The sequence below is a fragment of the Oncorhynchus gorbuscha genome, linkage group LG18, assembly GCF_021184085.1.
Source record: "Oncorhynchus gorbuscha isolate QuinsamMale2020 ecotype Even-year linkage group LG18, OgorEven_v1.0, whole genome shotgun sequence".
NCBI classification, from domain to species: domain Eukaryota; kingdom Metazoa; phylum Chordata; class Actinopteri; order Salmoniformes; family Salmonidae; genus Oncorhynchus; species Oncorhynchus gorbuscha.
The window spans coordinates 64,797,912-64,818,092 of record NC_060190.1 but is presented as its reverse complement, the minus strand read 5'-3'; the positions used below and the strand labels follow the sequence as shown (position 1 = coordinate 64,818,092).

General features: G+C 41.2%; 1 protein-coding gene across 3 annotated transcripts; it reads right to left on the bottom strand.

Moving 5' to 3' along the window:
• Positions 1-980: 980 nt before the first annotated feature.
• On the bottom strand, positions 981-13,380 carry LOC124004268 (tumor necrosis factor receptor superfamily member 11B-like). Of its 3 annotated transcripts, none has more exons than XR_006833338.1 (10): positions 13,089-13,380; positions 11,304-11,349; positions 4,433-4,537; positions 4,037-4,217; positions 3,572-3,786; positions 3,255-3,380; positions 2,913-3,067; positions 2,646-2,665; positions 2,290-2,542; positions 981-1,529 (listed from the first exon to the last, which is right to left on the bottom strand). XR_006833338.1 is itself a non-coding variant. In XM_046313050.1 (7 exons), exons 1-7 carry the CDS (start codon positions 13,146-13,148, stop codon positions 3,003-3,005), a joined length of 828 nt encoding a protein of 275 aa, XP_046169006.1. In that variant the 5' UTR covers positions 13,149-13,375; the 3' UTR covers positions 2,677-3,002. The 3 variants fall into 3 exon arrangements, 1 of the variants encoding a protein (XP_046169006.1); XR_006833337.1 differs by having other exon boundaries at positions 985-1,529; positions 3,255-3,410; positions 13,089-13,374; XM_046313050.1 differs by lacking the exons at positions 981-1,529; positions 2,290-2,542; positions 2,646-2,665 and having other exon boundaries at positions 2,677-3,067; positions 3,255-3,410; positions 13,089-13,375.
• Positions 13,381-20,181: the final 6,801 nt, after the last annotated feature.

Sequence of the window (20,181 nt, the reverse complement as noted above, 5' to 3'; positions counted from 1 at the left end):
AACAAAATCTCATATATTGGTAAGTCTACCATCAAATCCAAAATCAAATCGATGTATTTGTGAGATGCTTCGTAAACCACAGGTGTAGATTAACAATGAAATGCTTACTTATCGGTATTTTTCCAACAATGTAGAGTTAAAGATAAAGATACAATTAAAATATAAGTAGTGACACGAGAAATACATACATGTTACTTCTGGGGACTTTCATTATCCTCGATCCTCACGAGGGAGAGAAATTAGAACATATTTTAACGGCACAGTATGTGGGTTTTGGATTACAGAATTACAAGGCACAATACAATATTTCTTAAATTTACAGAAGGAAAACAATTTTGTGTTTTGATCATTTCCTATACCTTTTAAGACTTTTTATAGTATATGTTTTCTAAGACCCATTTTCCATTGGTTTGTCCAGAAATCAATGCCTTTACTTTTGCCTTGAAAAATGTATCTATGCCTTAATTTCCCAAAAATATAGACCCTTAGCTTTCATTTGACACCTAATTTGATATTCTCCTATTTCTGTCAAGGAACAGACTGGAGATTATACATGTAGGTTACTGTATAGCAATGTCTTGAATATAAATTCACAGAACAATGCTTGTGACCAGATGTAGGCTACTGATAACATAGCAATTATATGCGGCTTCATGTCTGCAAATGTGGATCATTTTATTTGAAAGAGAATTGTATGATTAATGCTCTTCCCTGTAAGAGAACATTAAGGCAGTAGCCTTGTAAAATTGTCATTGTGTTATGCTGTCTTTAAAATTAAAATATGCCCTATGCTGAACATGGCTATGTTTGAGTATACATTTCCCAGACAGTCTATGTATTACTTCACAATGAGAAATGGTATGCTCTTTACACCCCACCTATCATGGTTATTGAAGTTACTTCACACCTCGTATGAAGTGCTTGTCTTTGCATTTTTTGTGGTTGATACAGTTTAATTTGAGCAGAACGCTGAGCAGAATGTCTGAGCAAGAATTTCTGGCGCCATTGTGAACATGTACCCTAGCATGGGAAACTCCAACTCACAGCGTCATCACCGCATATCAAACAGAACACGCATTCCTCTCTTAGGTACTGTCCCAGCACTGCTGCTGTGAAGTAAGACCATAACATGCAGTTCAAACAACTTGTCACTCTTTAATAATAGAAGGCCCATAGACCCCAGTGGATTTTGCAATTCAGTCTGTCTTTACAGTAGCAAATCATATTCAGTCTCCACTCTCCCAGAAATGGTATGATATTGACTGAACCTGCTCCCCCTCACCATTTTTTAAATAGTTTTCAATTGCTGGTGGCTGGGACGGGGTAGCTCAGCTCTTTGCAGGTATCCTTCGGCGTACTCATTCTCTCTGGCCCCAGAGCGGAGCCCCATGGGAGTGGGTAGGAGGACTCCTGCTGGGGCTTGCTGGTGAGGGGACAGCTCTCTCCTCCACTCTCCCCTTGATCCCCCTCCCTGTCTGATTTGTTGGATCCCAGGACAACCGTCCCTGGAGAGTAGATGTATATGGACCCTGAATCAAACACCAACAAGCACAAACATTATTAGATGAAACTATTGAAACAGGTGACACAAATGTATATATATTATGCATAGTAAATGCTGATGTAAAACCTGGTGGACTTAGCAGTGTAATAAATTAACAATATGACAGAGAGGAAGTGAAAAGCTGGCATCACTCAGCAGCATATGCTTCTGTTTTTGTATGCATGATTCTGGCTTCCTGTATCCTCACCAAATTAACCTCTGACCCTGATTTAAAGTATGCACTGCACTTGTGCTACTGTTTCTTGGCAGGGAAACGTTAACAGGAAGTTCAAACTAGAAGAAGTATGTCTCAACTCGCGGCCAAAGAAAACAACTGGAACGGGTAATGTGAACTCGGACGCATGTTAAAAAAAACTCACTTCCTTGTGCAGAACACGGAGTCACATTTTTCCAGACCTGAATTTTCCCGGCCCTTTTGGCCAGGGGTAATCAACTCTTACCCTACGAGGTCCGAGCTTGCTGGTTTTCTATTCTACCTGATAATTAATTGCATCCACCTGGTGTCTCAGGTCTAAATCAATGCTTGATTAAAGGGGAACTATGAAAAAAAAGGTCCAGCGTTTTGAGGTCCAGAGTTGAGTTTGAGGGCTCTGGACAATGTAGCAGAAAATATGACTCTCCAAATGTGTCTGCACATCAGGCAAACATAACATATACAGTGTAATAATATGACATTCATGCATTTAATAAATCAGTAAAAGTGCAGAGGGATCCACTACACCTACCTACTATGTTGCTCATGTTTTCTCCTCCAGAGGGATCTACTGAGACATTCTGCATGCCCCCTGGAGGTTGTGACCCTGTACCCTCCCGTCTAGGATCTCCCCCAGTCTCCCTCCCCAGAAGATGCTGGGCCTCCAGGTGTGGGATTCTCTCCTGTGGCAGCTTGGCCTGCTTATAGGAAGCCGTCTGTAGGGCAGCAGGACAAGGCGGGCACTCCCACGCTTTATAGCTCCCTCTCAGACTTTCCTTACAAATCTGGTTGTCCCAAGGTAGAGAAGTCAACATTTATACTTCTAGCAACAATGGACAGTAGTTTGATTCAAACTTTATGCAACTAGAGAATAAGTACTGTACTCACATATTTCCTAAACATTGGACCTAAAGGAATCAAAATTATCTTTATAAGTGGTCAAGTCTTAGTATAATAGTAATCAAAATACATTGTTTTTCACGTCTGTATACACACAATGTTTCACTGTCTCCCCCTGCAGGGGAGTATAGGTGGTGTTAGTGTTCGCTTTGTCAATAATTGTTACTAGTGTATTTATTTACTTACTGTGTCTTATAGAAAAATTCCATGCATCACTGCATATGTGTTTGTTATCTAACCACTTTACTCTCTCACCTTTCCACTTGTGCATGGAGTCCAGTGACCTCCCCCTACACCCTACAAAGTAACCAATCAGCAGCAGAGTGACCCCTAGGAGCCCAACTATCAGCAGCAGAAAAGGGAGACTGGGAGGGCTCTGTCCAAGGCTGGGACTGGGAGATGAGGTGAGTCTGGGGTGAACAAAGAGACAGAAGCAGGCTTTAGTGGTGAACCTGTCAGTGTTATGTTACTTTCACTGAATATAACAGACCATTTAAAGGACTATACCAACTACAAATTAATTTCTGAAAGAATTATGAATTGTCACATCTAGTAGAAATTGAGAGAGGGGATGCTCTAGTCTTTTGAGAACTATACCATTGTCTTTTGTGGTAAGAGGGGGTGCAGAGGCAGACTCTGCAGGTGAGGTGTCACTGTCCACCTTGCATGGCTTTCTCCTGGTGGTGAGCTTAGTTGGGAGGGAGATGGAGGGGTCTCTCCTGGCTTGGGACAGAGAGGACCTGATGAGAACATCTGGAATAAATAGACAACATGTGTGATTAAATGGCAGGGTGACGTCACGGGACAAGACCTCTAGTACTTGACTGGTGAAGCTTGTTAAAACGCTCCAGGGGACAGAGCAGGAAATGCTTTGATTTCACTCAAATATGAGAAAGCTTTTCTAAGAGCCATACCCTCAGGAGACCAAACCAGTCGAGATGCGGATCTCGCGATGAGGAGTTCTATGTTGGTGCCGACACCACTGGATATAGCAGAACGAAGGGACATCTTTGAGCTTTGAGCAGGTGGAAGTGCAGTAGTTGTAGGAGAGGTGGGGGATGTCTGGGCACACACACGATCCTGAGAGGCAGTGCCCTCTGTTACCATGGTCATTCCCTTATGGCCACAACTGGTATGAGAGAAGCCAGGAGATAACGTGTTTATCTAAATGAAAAAGTACAGTGTTCGATACTACTAGTATTAATGATAATTTAATTTTCTGTAAAAGTAGGCCTTGGGTACAATTGTTAGTTTCAAATGACTCAAATCCAGTAGAAGGAGCTACAGCATCATATTTGAGATATTTATAGGTAGACAACATGTGAATCAGTACAGTGCATGTGGTGCTCGGTACCAGTGTTCTGTAGCTGTGGACTCACACTGTGTGGGGTTTGCAGGACGTGGCTAGGTTTGCTGTGTTGGAGAAGGTGCCAGACATGCACGGTTTACACCTCCTGCAGGTATACTGGGCAGTGCTGGCACAGAAAAAGCCCCTGTCACAGTGGCACTCACGGTTTGAGTCCCGGCGGCATTCCTTCACCTGTGTCAAGTGCCGATCAACTTTGCCCACCAACAAAGACAAGACACACAAACACACAAATTATCAATGAGACATTTGCTCTGAATATGTTTATCCACTCCATTCAAAAGTAAAATAACGTCAGCATTTTACATGAAACTATTGTTACCTTGAGTTAAACTACAAATTATGGGTATGATGTCTATTGTGTAGAGGAATGAACTAACACAAGGTAATGCCTATATCTAAAAGTTACCTGAGCAGGCTTCAGTACAGAAGTCACACTTAGGACGGCCATTAAGCTTGTACCAGTAGTAGCCATCGGGACAAGGGACACACTTACACTTGTTAATGATGAAGCCTACAAACACAAATGACAGAGAGGTGTTCACCTAATGTATCAACATCCTGATTACACACTCATTCCTTCCCTAAATCTTTCTCTCTCTCAATGCATTGTCACTTTAGTAAATACAATGGGTTCACTGAAGTTAAGATCCAGGAATGGAAGAATGATTCCCCAAAGACTGTTCTGAATGTGAAGTTGCCTGCAAACCACAACCAATCTTTCCTTTTAAAGATGCAATATGTAGACATCGCTCTGCCAGTTCCTGGTTGCTAAAATTATAATAGTTTGCCTAATTTAGATTGGTAGATTGGGTGGGCTATTTACAGATGGACTATGTACAGCTGCAACGATCATTTAGCTGCTCAGATAGCTGATATTTAAAGTTAGTGAGGGAAATGTAAGTCTCCAGCTTCAGCGATTTTTGCAATTCGTTCCAGTCACTGGCAGCAGAGAACTGGAAGGAAAGGTGGCCAAAGCAGGTGTTGGCAGCTTTGGGGATGACCAGTGAGATATACCTGCTGGAGCGTGTGGTAAGGGTGGGTGTTGTTATCGTAATCAGTGAGCTGAGATAAGGCGGGGCTTTACCTAGCATAGACTTATAGATGACCTGGAGTCAGTGGGTCTGGCAACGAATATGTAGTGAGGGCCAGCCGACTAGAGCGTACAGGTCGCAGTGGTGGGTGGTATAAGGTAATTTGGTAACAAAACAGATGGCACTGTGATAGACTGCATCCAGTTTGGATCGGTAGGATAGTCAGTTTTAGTAGGGTAAGTTTGAGTGAACGAGGCTTTATTGCGAAATAGAAAGCAGATTCTAGATTTGATTTTGGATTGGAGATGTTTGATATGAGTCTGGAACGAGAGTTTACAGTCTAGCCAGACACCTAGGTATTTGTAGTTGTCCACGTATTCTAGGTCAGAACCGTCCAGAGTAGTGATGCTAATCCGGCGGGTGGGTGCGGGCTGCGAATGTTTGAAAAGCATGCATTTGGTTTTACTAGTGTTTAAGAGCAGTTGGAGGCCACGGAAGGAGTGTTGTATGGCATTGAAGCATGTTTGGAGGTTAGTTAACACAGTGTCCAAAGAAGGGCCAGAAGCATACAGAATGGTGTCGTCTGCATAGAGGTGGATCAGGGAATCACCCGCAGCAAGAGCGACATCGTTGATATATACAGAGAAAAGGGTCGGTCCGAATTGAACCCTGTGGTACCCCCATAGAGACTGCCAGAGGTCTGGACAACAGGCCCTCAGATTTGACACACTGAACATTGTCTGCGAAGTAGTTGGTGAACCAGGCGAGGCAGTCATTTGAGAAACCAAAGGCTATTGAGTCTGCCGATAAGAATACGGTGATTGACAGAGTCGAAAGCATTGGCCAGGTCGATGAAGACAGCTGCACAGTACTGTCTTTTATCGATGGCGGTTATGATATAATTTAGTACCTTGAGCGTGGCTGAGGTACACCCGTGACCAGCTCTTCTTAGACTTGCTGTCAATGAGAATGACAGATCGATAACTCACACTCTATGTGAATTTGTTGTGTCCGCCCAAAAAGTTACATATTGCAGCTGTGTCATAAGGAAGTGCTTTGTGATTTGTGCAACAACATAGGACGAAAAAGGAAGTTGAAGAGTAAGTACTTAAATTAGTCTCTGTTAGACAGTACACAAACAGGGCCGGCGACAGAAAAGTAGGTTACCTTTGCAAGTTTATCCAAAATTATTCCAACATCCAAACCAATGTCAGTCATCTAGTGGATACAGTATATGAAACATTGATCCGAACAGTGCACTCGCCAACTTTCCTTCTATTTCACACCGGAAAAAGCATCCAATTGAGCAAAACAGTGCCCCTCTGTCTTACTATATGTAGCCCATGTATCTGATTCTGTCTGGCCAAAAAGAGTATGACATGCCACGAAAACCACAGAAAACTACAGGTAACAGCTAAACTAAAGGAAACACTTGAGTAAATGATACAAAGTATATTGAAAGCAGGTGCTTCCAAACAGGTGTGGTTCCTGAGATAATTAAGCAATTAACATCCCATCGTGCTTAGGGTCATGTATAAAAATGCCCAGTTGAACATTATTTTGGCTGCCATGGCTAGAAGAAGAGATCTCAGTGACTTTGAAAGCGGGGTCTCAAAGGAGCATAGGGGGTTTACTTGCATCAAAACTGAGACCAAGAGACAGAAGCGTTTTTTTCAATCTCAAGGCCATCAGACTGTTAAATAGGCTTCACTAGTCAGCCTCCACACAGTACGCTGCTCTGAACTTAGTCACTTGCCGGCAACCACACGGTTACTCAACCCTGCACCTTAGAGGCTGCTGCCCTATGTACATAGACATGGAATCACTGGTCACTTTAATAATGTTTACATGCTGTATTAATAATTTCATATGTGTGTATATACTGTATTCTAGTCAATGCCATCCTATTCAACTATTGCTGTATGTACTATTCTACTCTACGTATTCTACAGATACACTAAATATTCTTTCCACATACTGTCCATAATATACATTCCATCACATCATATATATATATATATATATATTATACTCTGGACTCCACATTTATATACTTCTTAATTCCATTATTTTACTTTTAGATGTGTGTGTATTGTTGTGAATTGTTAGATATTACTACACTGCATGAGCTATACAGCCTCAATTTGAAATATGTGTATGTGACGATTATTATGGGGTGAGACAGCATTTTACACTCCCATCAACAAAACACCAAATGATGGAATTTCTCGTGGAAGAATGGTGTCGCATCCTTCCAATAGAGTTCCAGACCCTTTTAAAATCTATGCCAAAGTAGATTGAAGCTATCTTGGGGCTGGTGGTGGCCCAACACCATTAAAACGCTTTGTGTTGGTGTTTCCTTTATTTTGGCAGTTACATGTACAGTGGGGCAAAAAAGTATTTAGTCAGCCACCAATTGTGCAAGTTCTCCCACTTAAAAAAGATGAGAGAGGCCTGTAATTTTCATCATAGGTACACTTCAACTTCATCATAGGTACACTATGACAGACAAAATGAGAAAAAAAATCTAGAAAATCACATTGTAGGATTTTTAATGAATTTATTTGCAAATTTTGGTGGAAAATAAGTATTTGGTCACCTACAAACAAGCTAGATTTCTGGCTCTCACAGACCTGTAACTTCTTCTTTAAAGAGGCTCCTCTGTCCTCCACTCGTTACCTGTATTAATGGCACCTGTTTGAACTTGTTATCAGTAAAAGACACCTGTCCACAACCTCAAACAGTCACACTCCAAACTCCACTATGGCCAAGACCAAAGAGCTGTCAAAGGACACCAGAAACAAAAATGTAGACCTGCACCAGGCTGGGAAGACTGAATCTGCAATAGGTAAGCAGCTTGGTTTGAAGAAATCAACTGTGGGAGCAATTATTAGGAAATGGAAGACATACAAGACCACTGATAATCTCCCTCGATCTGGGGCTCCACGCAATATCTCACCCCGTGGGGTCAAAATGATCACAATAACGGTGAGCAAAAATCCCAGAACCACACGGGGGGACCTAGTGAATGACCTGCAGAGAGCTGGAACCAAAGTAACAAAGCCTACCATCAGTAACACACTACGCCGCCAGGGACTCAAATCCTGCAGTGCCAGACGTGTCCCCCTGCTTAAGCCAGTACATGTCCAGGCCCGTCTGAAGTTTGCTAGAGAGCATTTGGATGATCCAGAAGAAGATTGGGAGAATGTCATATGGTCAGATGAAACCAAAATAGAACTTTTTGGTAAAAACTCAACTTGTCGTGTTTGGAGGACAAAGAATGCTGAGTTGCATCCAAAGAACACCATACCTACTATGATAATATAATAAATAATAATATATGCCATTTAGCAGACGCTTTTATCCAAAGCGACTTACAGTCATGTGTGCATACATTCTACGTATGGGTGGTCCCGGGGATCGAACCCACTACCCTGGCGTTACAAGCGCCATGCTCTACCAACTGAGCTACAGAAGGACCACAATGAGGACCACTATGAAGCATGGCGGTGGAAACATCATGCTTTGGGGCTGTTTTTCTGCAAAGGGACCAGGACGACTGATCCGTGTAAAGGAAAGAATGAATGGGGCCATGAATCGTGAGATTTTGAGTGAAAACCTCCTTCCATCAGCAAGGGCATTGGAGATGAAACGTGGCTGGGTCTTTCAGCATGACAATGATCCCAAACACACTGCCCGGGCAACGAAGGAGTGGCTTCGTAAGAAGCATTTCAAGGTCCTGGAGTGGCCTAGCCAGTCTCCAGATCTCAACCCCATAGAAAATTCTTTGGAGGGAGTTGAAAGTCCGTGTTGCCCAGCAACAGCCCCAAAACATCACTGCTCTAGAGGAGATCTGCATGGTGGAATGGGCAAAAATACCAGCAACAGTGTGTGAAAACCTTGTGAAGACTTACAGAAAATGATTGACCCCTGTCATTACCAACAAAGGGTATATAACAAAGTATTGAGATAAACTTTTGTTATTGACCAAATACTTATTTTCCACCATAATTTGCAAATACATTCATTAAAAATCCTACAATGTGATTTTCCAGATTTTTTTATCTCATTTTATCTGTCATAGTTGAAGTGTACCTATGATGAAAATGTACAGGCCTCTCTCATCTTTTTAAGTGGGAGAACTTGCACAATTGGTAGCTGACTAAATACTTGTTTTGCCTCACTGTATGTGCTCAGCTACTTCCTGTGCCATGATGTTTCATCATAGGCTCCGAAGTGGCAGTTTCTGAAAGTGTTGAATCCATTTTCAATTACTGAATGGTTAAAAAAGATTTTGCTGAATGAAAGCATGAAGTGAATTCACCATGTATCAGTAACCACGTTTCCATCCAACCTTTTTATGCGAGTAACGTACATGTCGGATAATGGAAACAGCAAATTTTGTCAGTAAACTTTCCAAATATCAGTAAACTTTCCAAATATCGACAAAACAAAATGCACAATGTCATATTGATTGGATATTTTTGTTTTGGTAAAATTAATTACGAGAGTAATGTTGATGGCAATATTGACATAATAACCATCATATGGAAATAAACTTGGGAGTCACACAATGATTTGTTCTTCTGTGGACTTGCGGTTGTACTTCATTCTCTGTTTAGCCAAATTATTATAATGGAGATTCTGATCCAACCATAAATTCATACATTGTGCCCCTGGCCTGAGAGGATGGAAGTTCAACATGTAGTTACAGTGGATGTAGTATGCTAACGTTAACTACCTGGCCTGGCTTATCGTTCCTTTGAAAATAAGTTAGGAGAGCAAGTATTTTAGCCAGGTAACCTAGGACAACAAAAACTAAAAAGCATGTACTGTATTGTATGACAGAGTCATAGACCGTTTAGTCAACATGAAAGAGGAGGATGACGTTGGCGTTTCTCTATAAATAGTGAGTCAACATGTTTTTTCTACTTGCACGCACACACATATTTGCACACAGAAATCAGTACCATGGACAGCCACATCATATGTATCTTACGTTGTTGATTGGACTAAATCGTTTTTGGTATGTTTTAGTTTTCACTGTATTAGACTAAGCATTGGTGATTAGATGACGTTGAAATGTCGAAGTTGAAATGGTTCTGGAATAGTGGAGGCAGCTCCTGTTTTCTTTGTGACTTAACTCGGTGGTTCTAAATCAATAGTTCCTTAGTATTCCGAAAATGCTTGAAACATTACATTGATTGACCATGCTGCAGGTCATGTAACTGTTTGTACATGCAATTTGTTTTGTGGACTTTCCGGTTTTGGAAGGAAACAAATGTGTGGTTGAATTTATTCTGCCACTGTGTATTTTTATTGTCTCGGGTTTAGGCCTATATATCACGGTGTCAAGGCATATGAAGTTGAACTAACAGGTTATTGAGCAAACATCGCAAAACACATTTTACCCACGCACCGCTACTGTTTATTAGGCTACAGATGAAATACGCTATTATGAACTTCAGAAGGTGTTGAAAGTGCACGCGGTGATTAATGCTCCTTTCCAATAAATATCGAGGGCCTTATTCTGGAGACATGATTATCGAACATGATTATCGATGCTTGGTTGCTTTTTGACTAATACAAAAATAACATCACTCTTTCATCCATAATAATCTCATCATGTAGGCTACATGTGTCAAACTCATTCCACAGAGGGATGCGTGTCTGTGGGTTTTCGCTCCACCCTTGTACTTGATTGATTGAATTAAGGTCACAAATTAGTAAGGAACTCCCCTCACCTGGTTGTCTAGGTTTTAATTGAAAGGAAAAAACAAAAACCTGCAGACACTCGGCCCTGGGTGGAATGACCCGGATGTAGGCTATCCTACCCGAAATGTTTCTGCCAGCTGTTGGCTAGAGCGCATGTGCCAAGACCAGAGTGGGCACTTTTGCAATATAAGGCTAAACGTTTTTTTAACAAAACCATCAGTCATTTATTTTTTACAAAACCAGTAGTAGAGTTGAAAATTCGATGGAAACCCATTTAACTTGTATTCTTTATTTGGTACATGAGAATTTAACCAAAAAAGTTATGTCATCACGCACAGCCTTTTCTCCACAACTGGTCAATTTGATGGAAACATCTCAGGTGGGAAAATGCGAATGTTGTTTTTACGTGGATTTCAGAATATTAGCATGAAGATATGTTGCCAATTAGATGGACACGTAACTACTGTGAGACAAGTGTAATCTTTCACCACACTTTTACACTCTAGATCAGGGGGAAGCTGATTACGTTACCTGGGTCACAGGTACGAGGACAGCTAGACAACAACACAGAACAAACCTGAGAGAGAGAGAGAGAGAGAGAGAGAGAGAGAGAGAGAGAGAGAGAGAGAGAGAGAGAGATAATATTTTTCATTAGAATAATCATTATTTTATTTCGCAACAACAGGATATTTCAGTTCCCAGAGTGAACGTCAGCTATGACGAACATTGCACGCACGATGGAAATGCCAAGGCCACCTCACACTTATCTACAGGACACCTAAATTTCCTCTCAAAACCACAAACCAGTATCCAGTTCAGAAAACAGTGACCAATGTGACAGAATGTACCAACAAATACCTGGCAAAACCACCCACACAAACAAACCAACAAATTATTGGTAAAAAAAATGATACAAAACAAAAAACTGAATAGTATTATAATACTAGTTATTATTATTATTTGTAGTAATAGTATAGTATTATCTCCCTATTGGGAAAGATTGTTGGACTAAGTGGACAAATTCCAAAGGGTCATCTTGAGCTCCACATTCAAGTTCATGTTGACACATATTAAGCTTATTATGGCTGTATGCTACTGGCTTATTATATTATGGCTTATTATACTGGCTTATTATATTATGGCTTATTATACTGGCTTATTATATTATGGCTGTATGCTACTGGCTTATTATATTATGGCTTATTATACTGGCTTATTATATTATGGCTTATTATACTGGCTTATTATATTATGGCTGTATGCTACTGGCTTATTATATTATGGCTTATTATACTGGCTTATTATATTATGGCTTATTATACTGGCTTATTATATTATGGCTGTATGCTACTGGCTTATTATATTATGGCTGTATGCTACTGGCTTATTATATTATGGCTTATTATACTGGCTTATTATATTATGGCTGTATGCTACTGGCTTATTATATTATGGCTGTATGCTACTGGCTTATTATATTATGGCTTATTATACTGGCTTATTATATTATGGCTGTATGCTACTGGCTTATTATATTATGGCTTATTATACTGGCTTATTATATTATGGCTGTATGCTACTGGCTTATTATATTATGGCTTATTATACTGGCTTATTATATTATGGCTGTATGCTACTGGCAATCAAAACAATATTAGGCCAAATCAATAATAGGCTGTCATAAGTGAAGTATTTGTTAAGCAACAAAAAAAACAACTACACAATTTAAACTCTTATATTAACAGTTCTTTTAGATTGACTGGTGTTAACTAACATGTTATGAGAGCATTCTTGATTTCAGTGGATGACCTGCTCTACATATAACTATGTACAATACCAGAATGACTTTTTACTGGCAGTATAGGACCAATTACCATCAGCCCTCGCTGGGGTTTTGGTTAAAAAGGTTTCTGTTCCTGTAAGAGCAGTGGCTACCTAGTCATTTATTTCTTGTTCACTTACCTGCAGGCTATTTTCCATTATTAAAACATGTATCAACCAAGAGAATAGTGTTACATTTAAGAATAATGGTTACACTGCCATTTATAACAATGTCAAATGTAACAGACTACTGTAAATGTAACTATAAAATATTTATTATAAACACAAATAAAAACACCAATAACAACAATCATAATAACATATGATAATAAACCACCATCATCATCTCCACAATAATCATAAACATGTAGTCATAATAATTTACTAGGTCTCATCATCCTCCTCATTAAAAATGCAATTCCATTAGGTCTACCTAAACTAAACCCAATCGCATCAGTAAAACGGTTGTAAAATACGGTTGGCGAGGCTACTCACCAGATTAAAAAGGCAAAGTATTGTCAAAGGATATGAGGTAATACGGCGTTGATAATCCATTTCAAACTACTGAGATGCTAGTTGTAAAAAATGTCGTTTTTCAAAAGAAACAAGTCGACACGTGTTGTTTTACCATGCCTGATTGAATCTCTCTCTGATCAAGGTGCTCAAATAGATGCAGTGGCGGGTTTTGTTCATGTTCGAGTTTGGCGGGGTTATGTCGTCAGTGGGTTGTCCAATAAAGAAGCAGATTAACATAGCGCGGGTGTTGGCCATTTCCATCTGTGGTAATCGCTCGTGGACCGACTCCAGCAACATATCAGATAATGAAGAATTTACGCGACATTTAAATTCTGGTTTTCCCAGATCACACCTGTGGTGAAGAATTTACAGCACTAGAGGCTTGGCCTGATTGCCATCTGTTCATTTATTACATTACACTCCTTGCCGTTTCTGTCATTTGTCAGATGTCAGGATGTTAGCTAAAAAGACTGGTACCCAGACACGTTACTAGAGGCTTCACTAAAACCAACTTTCTGATATAAACTACTAGAGGCAACATAATGGAATGATAATGTCAAGTAGAAGTAATTACCATTTAAACATGTTGACCTTCCCACAGTCAGTGGTATAAAGAAACTGAGTATCTGTACTTTTTTTACTATTTATATTTTTGACAATATTCAAGCTACATTTTATAGCTACATTTTACTATTTATATTTTTGACAACTTTTACTCTGCTACATTCCTCAAGAAAATATATATAAAATATGGGATAAAAACAAATAAATTAACATTACATAGTAAATCTGCTGAACAATATATCATATAGCCTCAGAAATAGTGACAAATTACTGATACACATTCATGGATGTAAAGGCCCTTTGGTTATAAGTTCAGAAATGTCCACTGCTGCTTTTTTTCCATGTGTCCAGGGTGGACACCTTGGTCCTGTCACATCTGCTCCTGCCCTTTCTGTTTGTGTGTGATGGTGTGGTTGGGGACAGGTGTGCTAGAGTCCGCAGATACCTACCAGCTACAACTCGTTCCATTATCTAGACCTCTGCAAATACTCAGTTCTGCCACTTCCACTCTGCCAGATCGTAATCTCTGCTCAGTCAGTTTATGCTTCTAGCCGTTATGATTATTCAAGACCCTGTTACCCTGCTGTACCTGTTTCCCTGCTTGACGCTGTTTATCCTCTCACTGCAGTTTTGCCGCCCTGACCCTGGCTCCTGTCTCCTTTTCCACTTCTCACCACCCTGCTACCCTGTTCTGGACTCACCACACCACCACTCCCTAGGATTCCCCTCCGGACCTGTTTACCCTCAATCAACATGACCAAGCTCTTAAAACCCTTCTGGAGACTACCTTCGCCCAAAGCTCACAACCTGTCCCTCCTCTCTGCACCGGGAGCCATTTGTTCCTACTCCAGAGCGCTACGATGGTAATCTTGGAACCTGCAGGGCCTTTTTGGTACAATGTTCACTAGTATTTGAGCAACAGCCCTACTCTTATGCTCGTGAACAAGCCAAGATTTAGTTTTTGATTGGTTGCCTCTGTGGAGCAGCGCTTTCCTGGGCCACTGCTGTGTGTGTGGGAGAGTCACCCATTTGCTTCTCCTGTAGTAGATTCACGGAGGAGATGAGAAAGGTTTTCGACCACACGGTTTGTGGAAAGGATGCTGCTAAACGACTCCTGTCCCTCCATCAAGGCTCCCAGAGTGTTGCCGAAATGGCTTATGAGTTCAGCACCCTTGCATCAGAGAGCGACTGGGATGAGGAGGCTCTTCAAGGAGCATTCCGGAACTCACTCACTGAGACCCTAAATGACGAGTTGGTGTCCAGGGAGGAGCCTGATCTTGATGAACTAATTTCTCTCACTATCCGCATTGACAACCGTCTCCGGGAGTGTCGGATGGAGAGGGTAGTTAAGGTTGTAAGCTCCTTAACATCTGCTTCAGTGCCTTGTTATTTTCCTCTGACTGTATCCCAACCCCAGGCATGTTCTGAACCTGAATCCATGCAGCTCGGCCAGAACCGTTTATCTCCGGAGGAGAGGCAGCAGCGTGTCGATACTAGGAGCTGTCTATACTGTGGCCAGGTTGGTCACCTGGTTTCCACTTGTTCCCTGCGTCCAGCAAGAAGAGGCTCAGGGGATATGGGGAAAATACGATTGGCTCAAATCGCCTGCCCATGTTCCCCCAGACCCCTGTTTGAGGCCAACCTTTTCCTCTAGCTGCTCTTATAGATTCAGGTGCCGACGAGAGCTTTTTGGACCGAAGTGTTGTCAACCAGTTGGGCCTGGACACTGTTCCACTTAATTCACCTCTCGATGCCTACGCTCTCAATGGTAAGCTTCTCTCCCGTGTCTGTGAGAAAACCGTTCCAGTCATCCAGCGTCTCTCTGGTAATCACCAAGAAAAATCAGTTTCCACATAATCGACAGTCCCTATTCTCCTCTGGTTCATGGTTAAAACTACACAACCCACAGATTGACTGGACCACCGGGAGGGTTACAACTTGGAGTGCATTTTGTCATTCCAATTGTCTACATTCTGTCCTCCCACTTGCCTTGTCTGTACCCCAGTCCATTCCAGAACCCCCGGACCTGTCTTCTGTTCCTCCAGAGTATCACAGTTTAGCTCCTGTGTTCAGTAAGCACCACACCTCGTCTCTGCCGCCTCATCGCTCGTACGACTGTGCTATTGACCTCCAGCCTGGAGCTCCCCTCCCCAGTAGCAGGTTGTATAACCTTTCTTGCCCCAGATCTAAGAATACCAAGCCTGACACCTTCTCCCGTCAGTTCACCGCAGACAACACAGGTACCGAGCCAGAAACCATTATGCCATCCTCCTGCATCGTTGCTGCTGTCTCCTGGGAGATCGAGTCCTGTGTTCGTCAGGCTCAGCTGAACCAGTCTGATCCAGGAAACGGTTGTTGTAAGGCTTTGTTTGTGCCAGATTCAGTTGCTCTGAAATTCGTCAGCTGGCCCATGCTACTCACCTCACCTGTCACCCTGGCATGAACCGGACTGTCGCCTTACTGCAGCAGCGATTGTGGTGGCCCACCATGGTGAGAGACGCTTGGGAATTCATCTCAGCCTGCTCGGTTTGTGCCCGGAACAAAACCTCCATCAAACCTACGTCCGGTCGGCTTCGCCCTCTTCCCATACCTAGTCGCCCCTGGTCACACATAGCTCTAGACTTCATCACTGGCCTTCCTCCATCTAACAGTAACTCAGTCCAGGACCACAGGCACCGTTGTCATTGCACCTGGAGGAGGGACTGGTCTGTTTCTCGTGCCTCTGCCAGGACCCAATCCCAAGCTAACCGTTCCCGTGCTCCAGTCTACGCTCCAGATCAAAAGAATTTCCATACCTCACACCCTGACAAGTCGGGTTGTGCACCAGATGGTGCCCTTGGGGGCTCCAGGCACACCCCCTAGTGGTCATCCGGTGTATGCTTGACCTGCAGCCATTCCCCCAGTACTCTCTCGCTCTCTCTCTCTCTCCACTGCTTTTGAGGGGCACATGTCCGTTTAGATGTTTGACCAATGGATTGACTGCTAGTTCTGCTCCCCATGGGACCCCATAGGCTCACATGGATAGGCAGAGTTGAAGGTAAAGACAAAATTATGAACCTGGACAAACACTTAAAACACTGGTGGATTTCCTGGAAACAGAGGAGTCCATTCAAATTGAATGTCTTTGAAAGTATACATACCCTTCTTAGACCAATAATCTGATATAAATGGTTTCTTACACAATAATTATTATTTATTATGTCATATTGGTGAGTATGAATGCAATTTAAGATTAGTTCTCATATGCTTCTTTGTAGCTTTCCACACATTTACTGAGTGTGCTATAATGGGTCCAAACAATAACACACATTTTCTAGGAGTCAATCCAGAAAAGAATACATCTTGTAATGTAATTGGTGAAACTATTGACTCTTCTACAGCACGCCAAGGAACAGAAGCCTCTGGGTTTAACCAGGTCTTCAGGGAATTCATTTGGAATGATAGGTGATACATTTTTTGGATTTGGAACTGCAAGTCCAACTGATGCTTTTGTTCTCTGTTGTGTTGCATATTTAATCTGTGGTCTCTTTCTCCCCCAAATGAACTTCTTTATGACAGAGTAAAGTTGAGACCAATGGTCTATAGGAAGAGGCAGTGGTAGCATGGAACTCGTAAAATTGATATGAGGAAGGATAATTGAGATTTTGATCATTGAGATTCTAGCATGCAAAGAAGTGGCCATATCAGAGCATCTCTTTCTGTATTTTTGGATCTTTTGAAAGGTTTCTAAGTAGTTCTTCCTGCCAGTAGTGTGAATAGATGGGGATATGGTAATGCCTAAGTACGTGATTTGTTTCTTCACTGGGATCATGGGTGGTAGTTGCACGCTTCACATAGATAAGTTAAGAGCTAGTAGAGCTGATGTAGACCAGTTGATCGGAAAATAGACATTATTGGCTGGAGGGATTTCTGAGCGTTTCCGATGTAGAGCAGTATGTCATCTGCATACAGAGAAATTGCTTGTTCAGTTTGTTTGATTTTGATATGTGAGGAAGCCTAATGTTGACGTATGCTTTGTGCCAGCGGTTCAAGAGGGAGCAAATAGCATAGTGGAGGCGGGACAGCCTTGTTTACGTCCTCGTTGTATGATAAATGGATTAGAATGGGTAGTGCCAGTAGATATAATAGAAGAATGATTTACATGTATGGCGCGAATCATTTGTATAAATCTGGTCCCAAAACCAAAATGTTCAAGAACAAGCCATAGATATTCCCACTCTAAGCAGTCAAAGGCTTTCTCTGCATCTAATGATAGCACAGCACACGGCGTATCCAGATAGGATGCCTCAACAACCACATGAAACATACGGCACACGTTATCGGCTGCCTGACGATCCTTAATAAACCCTGTTTGTTCAGGATGTATGAGCTTGTTAATAACTCTTGACTAGAACTTTGGCATACATCTTCATTTATGTTCCGATTAAACTCATTGGCCGAAAATTAGCACAATTTGTGAGGTCTTTTCCTTTCTTAGGGATATAATAGCTGTATTGATGTTTCTGTGGAATTGTACTTTTTCAATAGAAATGTTAGGTCCTAGCTCATCCCAACAGTTGAGAATGAGTTCAGGAGATATTCCATCAATACCAGGCGATTTTTATCTATCTTATTTAAAAAAGCAGCTTTCAGTTCAGATAAAGTGACAGGTTCCTCTAATAAAATGATATATTCTTGAGAATGTTTGGCCAACTTAAGGTTCTCCAGGAACTGCCGACAAGCAGAAGTATCAAAGCTATGTGATGAACTGTATAAATCTGAATATGCTCTAAAAGTTGCATTTATTTCTGTAGGATCCAGATTTCAATCCCCTAGTAGATCTGATCAACTGTATTAATCTTGTTTCAGCATGTTTAAACTGAAGTGACAGTAAGTGGCTAGAACTACTCCCTTGAAAATAGTGTTTTTGTCACATCCTTTGCATAATGAATTCTGCTCTACGTCGCAACAGGTCATTAAGTTCCTGTGTAATTGTTCTTAGCTCTCTGTTGACTAGTTATTTTTAAGAGAGTCTTTCTGCATTTTACAATGATTTTCCAATTCACTGATTTTCTGTAAATTAGAAGAAAAATGTGTAGTGTTTCCTCTTATGAAACCTTTAACCTTTAATACCATAGTTGAGTCCTTATTTCTAAAAAGTATTTTAAATTGGATCTAAACTGAAATATGAAATCAGAGTTGTGTAGTAAATATTATTACTATTATCACGCTTTTTCATTGGGAAGATTTTAAATGTATAAAGAAATCAAATGAACATGGTTGGCAGATGTTAATGCGAGTGTAGCGAAATGCTTGTGCTTCTTGTTCTGACAGTGTAGTAATATCTAACAAGTAATCTAACAAATTCACAACAACTACCTTGTACACACAAATGCAATAAAGAGATGGAATAAGAATATATATAAATATATGGATGAGCGATGGCCGTGCCACATAGGCAAGATGCAATAGATAGTATGAAATACAGTTGTCGGAAGTTTACATACATCTTAACCAAATACATTTAAACTCAGTTTTTCACAAACCCTGACATTTAATCCTAGTAAAAATTCCCTGTTTTAGGTCAGTTAGGATCACCACTTTATTTTAAGAATGTGAAATGTCAGAATAGTAGTAGAGAGAATAATTTATTTCAGCTTTTATTTATTTCATCACATTCCCAGTGGGTCAGAAGTTTACATACACTCAATTAGTATTTGGTAGCATTGCCTTTAAATAGTTTAACTTGGGTAAAAAAAATTGGGTAGCCATCCACAAGCTGCCCACAATAAGTTGGGTGAATTTTGGCCCATTCCTCCTGACAGAGCTCATAAGAGTCAGGTTTGTAGGCCTCCTTGCTCGCACACTCTTTTTCAGTTCTGCCCACAAATTTTATATCGGATTGAGGTCAGGGCTTTGTGATGGCTACTCCAATACCTTGATCTTATTGTCCTTTAGTCATTTTGCCACAAGTTTGGAAGTATGCTTGGGGTCATTGTCCATTTGGAAGACACATTTGTGACCACGCTTTAACTTCCTGACTGATGTAATGAGATGTTGCTCCAATATATCCTCATAATTTTCCTTCCTCAAGATGCCATTTATTTTGTGAAGTGGCTTGCAAACCCCCCCCCCCTTTTTTCTCCAAACACGACGATGGTCATTATGGCCAAACAGTTGTTTTTTGTTTCATCAGAAGACATTTCTCCAAAAAGTACGATCTTTGTCCCCATGTGCAGTTCTTCCTTGCTGAGCGGCCTTTCAGGTTATGTCGATATAGGACTCATTTTGCTGTGGATATAGATACTTTTGTACCTGTTTCTTCCAGCATCTTCACAAGGTCCTTTGCTGTTGTTCTGGGATTGATTTGCACTTTTTGCCTCAAAGTACATTCATCTCTAGGAGACAGAATGCATCTCCTTCCTGAGCGGTATGACGGCTGTGTGGTCCCATGGTGTTTATAGTTGCGTACTATTGTTTGTACAGATGAACGTGGTACCTTTTTGGAAATTGCTCCCAAGGATGAACC